The 7,689-nt window shown below is 26.8% G+C and overlaps 1 protein-coding gene across 2 annotated transcripts in view; it reads right to left on the reverse strand.

Annotated features, from left to right (window-relative positions):
• Positions 1-527: 527 nt before the first annotated feature.
• LOC106875857 (acidic mammalian chitinase) overlaps positions 528-7,689 on the reverse strand; it is a 61,281-nt gene continuing 54,119 nt past the window's right edge. For both annotated transcript variants that reach the window (XM_089347146.1, XM_089347147.1), the window contains exons 12-13: positions 1,828-2,034; positions 528-699 (exon numbers count right to left, since the gene is read on the reverse strand). In XM_089347146.1, coding sequence (XP_089203272.1) covers positions 533-699; positions 1,828-2,034 — 374 coding nt within the window. In that variant the 3' untranslated portion in view covers positions 528-532. The remainder of the gene's footprint in view (positions 700-1,827; positions 2,035-7,689) is intronic.

The raw sequence follows: 7,689 nt of genomic DNA on the forward strand, positions 1-7,689 counted from the left end.
TTAATTTTTTATAAATTGATTTTAATTGAGTTTTTTACCTGTAATTTTGGATTTTGTCCCTAATATATATATATATATATATATATATATATATATATATATATATATATATATATATATACATAGGTTTATATTTAAAATTAAAGTTTAGATAGGAGACTTTAAAATGTAGTACCCAAACCTAGTTTTGGGTATGTTCCTAGTAGTGGTGGTGTTGGTAGTAGTAGTAGTAGTAGTAATATATATATATATATATATATATATATATATATATATATATGTATGTATGTGTGTGTGTGTGTGTGTGTGTGTGTGTATATACAGTCAATACAAATGAATGACCAATAAAATTAACAATAACAGACAACAAGAGGACGTGCACAAGGCATGTATTAGTTTCACGCTCACACACACACACACACACACACACACACACACACACACACATATATATATATCTATGTAATGCATATATGTTTATTGATTGAAGGAGAGGGGACTATATAGAAAGCGAGTGAGCTAGAAAGAAAAATTAACAAATTTTATTTGAAACTTGACAGTGGTTATTTTCAAAAATTTGTCCGTTCAAACAGGTCATTTTAGTAGTAACCCCACGGCTGCAGATATAGTATTTGTGGCACTCGTTTGGGTGAGCATAGAAACCGTCAGGTTTATTGGCACAGAAATTATGTGGGTTCACTGGAAAGAAAGAAATAACTTTATGTAACAAAATAGTAATTAGAAACCGTAACATAAAATAAATCCATCAAAATGAAAAGAAGGCAAAAAGTTAAATATGAAACTCTAAAGGGTTTCATATGTCAAACACATACCCCAAGAATTAAGTTTCCGATGTTATGCATCAGCGAATCCCAAGAGATTCAACAATTTTCTTGTATCTAAGTAAAAACATCAACTAATGCTTCGTATTTTGTCGCTTTTGTTCAATCTCATGCTACTTTCACTTAGACTCTCTTGAGCATCTCATCTTCCTCTTATTGATAATTATATTGTGTTCGCTCGTCTATTAGGTGTAAAATTAATCACTTTTTCCCATCTTTTCTACTCATAATCCCGTACTTCTGGAATTCCTTTCATATCCATGTTTTTCCTGCAGTTATCCACTTGTAACTGAGAGATTAACTTCATCAATCTCAGGAGTCTTTGAGGGCCAGTGAACACTATGTGCATAATTTCTTTCTTAAGATCAAACAAAAAAAATCTGTTTAACTTACTGTAGGCCACATAAATATATATATATATAAAAAAACCTTACAATGTGATAAAGTGCACCGTTGTAAGCAGTAGAGCAGTAGAGCAGTAGAGTAGTAGAGCAGTATATAAATGACGAGCATTTTCACTATCAGGGCTCAAGAAATCTCTTCAGTTGTAGTGGAAAATAAGTATTAATTGATGTGAAACACATCATATTCAGTCAAATGGTTACATGTCGCTCAAAGTTAAAATGAACGTTTTTACGAATTACTAGGATTCGTTGATGTTTGACTCTGGATGAGAAATAAATCTTACTCTGGTTATGACACCAACATCGCGCAGCTAATTTTATCGGAAAAGGTCTGATATATGAACTGAGGTAGATAAATACTAAGTTTCATGCGTTGTGACAAAAAATATTCGGGTCGAGGATATGAATAACGCTGTCTGATTTTTAGCTTAATATTTCATCTACCTGATTATATTTTCTCTCTCATGATTACCAAGCTAGAAATAAATGCGGTCTGTGATTATGTTTAGACTATTTAAATTCTAATAAAGTATAGACTTCTTTCATTTAAGAGGACAGAAAAGAAACGGCTAGATAAATACCTGTGGAATCTATACACTGTACTTGATCTTTGAAGAAGCAATATTTCAACTTGGGGTCAAAATATAGTCCTTGTCCACAAAACATTAGATTGGCTTTTCCACTAGCACAATAGATATATTCCTTGCATGCATTTGGACTGTCATAAAGTCCATCTGATCTGAACTTACAAAAGTTAGATATGTCGTGCCCTGGGGTTTTGATATTTGCTATAAGAAGAAGAAAATAAAAAGGAAATTAAAATCACAACGTTCGTAAGTTGCTGGATATTGCTAGTTATTGGATATTTTTTAGTCACAGTCATAATATAGTTTCAAATGTTGGCACAATACCAACAGGTTTGTAGGAGGGGGCAAGTCGATTACATGGATCCCAGGGCTCAACAGGTGTGTGTGTCTGTCTGTCTGTCTGTCTGTGTGTGCGTCTGTATATGTGCATCACTAAAACTCGAGAACTACCCAACCAACTTCATTCAAATTTTACACATACAGTACTTAGGGTTCATGGAGTGTCATGGGCCAGAATATTTTCAACTTCTTGTCAAATGCGAGCCCGAAGCAATCGCTTAGACTGTTTCGATATTATGTGTCAAAAGTGAAATCATAACATCTCAGTTGTAATGTGAGATAATAGTTTCAGTTTTAATAGGTTCACTATTAATACTGTCACTATGTATATTATATATACATACTGAAACTACACACACACACACACACACACACACACACACACACACACACACACACACACACACACACACACATATATATATATATGTATATATATAAATTTCTATATATATATCTGTATATATCTATATATATGCATGTATATATGTGTATATATATCTGCACATATATATGTATGTATACATAGATATATATGTGTATATGCATAGATATATATGTGTATATGCATAGATGTATAAGTATAGATGTATATGTATATATATGTATATATGTATGTACCTATATATATATATATATATATATGTGTGTGTGTGTATATATATATATATATATATATATATATATATATATATATATATATATATATATATATATATATATATATATATATATATATATATATAGATAGATATAGATATATATGTATATACATATATTTATTTTTTCTGTAAGCTTGTTCCCAAACAACACTTCTTTTAGTGCTGTTGACAACACTGGATTGAATGGTAGTGCCCAGGTGTCGAAACCATAATGATATCTGTGGGGCAGCTGATAATAGAGGTATGTTGGACTGTTGGTAAGGTTGTTTTTGTATGTGAAGAATAGTTTATAACACATCCTTTTGATATATAATTATATATATATATTATCCTTTTGATATATAATTGGTGTTATCATTCTTAAATTAGTGACATTGGATAATAACAGAATTAACGGTACCTTTGTAAATTAATTTTATATTATATTCTCGTAAAATTTGGCAACGAGATTATGTTACATTGGAAAGCTGTTGCGATTTCGACGCGAAACGAATCAGTAGCGGCAAAGATTTCGTGAAGGACAGGTTAGCTATTACTGTATGGTGATGCGTGCTGAGAAAGCTAAAGCATATTAATGTCAATGCAGAAACTAGTCCACGTGAATCCATATGTACGTAAGTTGATTGTCTTAACTAATTTTGCCTTCGTTTGATTTCTGTAGTAACTACCAGTGTATTTTTGGCAATTTAATAGCGAGTTTTGACTGCTATTTCAAGCAGGTAGACATACTTAGTATGTCCTTTGATTAATTATAATCCTTCGGATTTTTAAATGCCATTTTTGGCCTGCAGTCACCCGTATCGTTGATTCTGTTATTATCATTCTTAAATTAGTGACATTGGATAATAATAGAATTAACGGTACCTTTGTAAATTATATATATATGTATATATATATATTAGAAAAAATAAGGTACTCAGAGATCTGGATGAGTGTACATTTACAGATTTTAATAAATATGTCACATGTTTTTTCTAAATCATATATTAGCGCTTTCATCTACTCTAATAGATTCATCATATATATATATATATATATATATATATATATATATATATATATATATATATATATATATATGTATACATACATATATATATATATCTATATATATCTATATATATAACTGAGAAAGTGTGTATGAGTCTGTCTGTCTGTATGTATGCATCACTAAACCTCGAGAACTACCTAAACGATTTTATTCAAATTTTACACATACCTTACTTTGTGTCTATGCAGTGTCATGGGCCAAAAAAATGTCAACTTCTTGCCTAATGCAAGCCCGGAGCAATTTCTCATTTCTTACACTATTTGAGTATTACGTGTCAAAAGTGAAACAATAGCATCTCTATTGTAATGTGAGATAATACTTTCAGTTTTAATAGCTTCAGTATTAATATTGAAACTATTAAAAGTGAAACAATAATCTCACATATATACAAGCATATATATATATCTTTGCTAGTATTTAAATATATATATATATATATATATATATATATATATATATATATATATATATATATATATATATATATATATATATATATATATATGTATGTATGCATGTATGTATATACATGTGTACATATATATGTATATATATATATGTATTTATATAGATGTATATTTGTATATGTATGAATATCTATATAGATGTATATGTATATATATATATATGTATACATATCTACGTATATATTTATGTATACATATGTATATGTATATATATATGTATATATATATATATATATATATATATATATATATATATATATATAATATTATTAGGGATGAAAATCCAAATTTACAGGTAAAAACTCAATTAAATTCAATTTATTGAAAATTAAAATTAAATGAAGTTTCACAGTATAAAAAATAAATATATAGTTTTAGGGAAAAGAACCAAGGTTCATGAACTCATCAATGAAAATCCACTGTCACATATTGAAAAATTAATAAGTAAAAGCACAATAAATAAGTATAATATAATACAAAGTAAATATAAGATAATGATAATAAAACGACTACACGTGTTTCATAACCAATTTTCAAATAGAAAGAATATTTAAATCGATTAAAACTATCGAAAATCAATTCTATTCAAAAATATAGCTAATCTTCAGGTCAAAATACAACAACAATAATAATAAAAGAATGTATATATCAACCAACAATAAATAACAAATGAATGTATATAAAATACTTATTATATTAAGATAGAAAAATATTATTAAAAATATCAAAATTATAAACGTTCAATAATTAACTTTACGTTTATTATAATATAAGCTAACAGGAATATTATATGCAAAAATTAAATTTAACGAATCTTTCGTTTAAAATACAATTTGAACGAAGTTTTAGGTTAAAATAATAAAGATAGAAGTAGCACATATCTAAACGTTGTATTAGTTTAAACTAAAAGATTTTAGACTAAAACGTTTATTTAAAAGAAGGCTCGTGAAAATATTGCGTAAAGAAAAAAGAATAGAATAAATAGATATAAAAACATGAATGATAATTTTGTTATGAATGAAAGATTAAACTTTATACAACTTAAATCATAATAAAACAATTAACTATATTGTATAATCAAAGAAATTAAATAAAACGATTAGTTATTTATCCCGTAAAATAAAAAGAAATATTAAACAGTATTAATGGAAAAAATTCAACCCTAATCAAATCGAAGTCTTGGTTTAGGCTAAGATGATAAACTTACTACTAATTAATTTAGTGTTAAAAAAGGTATCGACTAAAATTATCATTAAAAATCAATTGAATTTATATAAAAATGCATTTTTTTCAATGATATAAAGTCATTTAACAAAGGTAAAACGATAGTTATTGCTACGCTGTTGCAGTTTAAACTAAAATTTAGACGTTAAACTCAGAACTAGAGCGTTTATTAGAAAGAAGTCGCGTGAAGATATTACATTAAGAAAAATAATAGAATAAAGATATATAAAAACATGAATGAAAGAATTATTATAATTTTATAAAATCACCATACGGCGTTCAAGTTAAAACTAACATTATTAAAGAAATTTTAAAAGTTATTGATATATTCCTTGGAGATAATAAATAATATTATATTATATTTTCTACTAATAATTTTGGTGTAGGTTATTCTACTACTAATAATGTTACTAACATTATCTCTTCTTTTAATAGATTTAAGTTAAATAAGTATTATAAATTCAAATTTAATATTTATTCTCATAATAATAATAATGTGAACCAGGATATAATTAATTGTACATGTAGAGATAAGACTAAATGTAAATTTAATAATAAATGCAATTTGAAGGATGTCGTGTATAAATGCATAGTGACTTTAATGAATGGGAATAAGCATAATGGTTATAATTTAAATAAGATTTACATAAGATCGACTTCTAATAGAATTAAATTACGAGTGGCTCAACATATGCACTCATTTAAGAATAGAAATTTGATTAATTCTACTGGCCTTAGTAAATATATTTGGGAACTTAAATCTAAAAGTATAAACTATATTTTAAAATGGGAGATAGTTTGTAAGGCGAAATCCTATCGTATAGGTAATAATTTTTGTAATTTATGTAATAATGAATTTAAAGAGATATTATTTCATAATTATAATACTTTACTTAATTCTTTTGATGAACGAAAAATAAAATGTAGATATAAAGTACTTTATATAATAATTTTAGCTAATTGTGTTTTTTCTATATATATTTATATATATATATTTGTATGTGTGAGTGTTTAAATGCGTGTATATATATATACATGGGTGTATGTGTGTATATGTATGTATATGTATGGGTATATGTATATGTGTGTGTGTATGTGCTTTAGTCTGTATGTGTAAGTATGTATGTATATATATGGGTGTATGTATGTGTATGTATGTATTTATATATGTATATATATATGTGTGTGTGTATATATGTATATATATATATATGCGTATGTGTGTTTATATATATATGTGTGTGTGTGCGTGTGTGTGCGTGTGTGTGCGCGTGTGAGTGTGTGTTTGTTTATACTATTCCTTCTTTACTAAATCTATTCCTTCTTTACTAAATGTAGTAAATGACACTACGATTTTTAAAAGATTAATAATATAGATATTTTAATTAATTAAATTAATAATACCATTTTAGCTTATTTCATATATATTATTTAAGTTATGTTTCTTAGTCTTATTATTTAAAATTTATAATTACTTAGAATTTAACGTTCTTTAAAATGTTTTACAATATAGCAAAATATTTTATTACGATGTAAGTTATATAAAGTTTAAATCTTTCATTTATGATTTTATAAAGAATTCTTTCATTCATGTTTTTATATCTCTTTATTCTATTCTTTTTCTTAACGTAATATCTTCACGCGACCTCTTTCTAATAAACGCTCTAGTTCTGAGTTTAACGTCTAAATTTTAGTTTAAACTGCAGCAGCGTAGCGATAAGTATCGTTTTACCTTTGTTAAATGACTTTATATCATTGTTTGAAAAAAATATGTATTTTTATATAAATTCATTCTATGTCACGCTGAATTTCCCTGTTTGTTTTCATTCCGTTTCCTTGTATGTCTCCACTGTTCTATTTTTGTTCCCAACTTTGACCCTCCATAAATCTAAAATTTTATTTTGGTATTTATGGGAGCAACTGTCTTCGAAGACTCATATTGTCGTTCAATGCTCGAAATGAGAAGTAGATAGATAACCGACGACTAATGAAGAGTTATTCTTTGTGTTACTTATCTTGTCTTCCATTTTTTCTCTCGTTGTTTGCGTATTAACTCATTTGTTTCGTATTTCATGTTGTTTACTGTTGGTGACGTCCTGTACCCATATATGCC

The sequence above is a fragment of the Octopus bimaculoides genome, chromosome 2, assembly GCF_046866305.1.
Source record: "Octopus bimaculoides isolate indiv1 chromosome 2, ASM4686630v1, whole genome shotgun sequence".
In the NCBI taxonomy this organism is placed as follows: domain Eukaryota; kingdom Metazoa; phylum Mollusca; class Cephalopoda; order Octopoda; family Octopodidae; genus Octopus; species Octopus bimaculoides.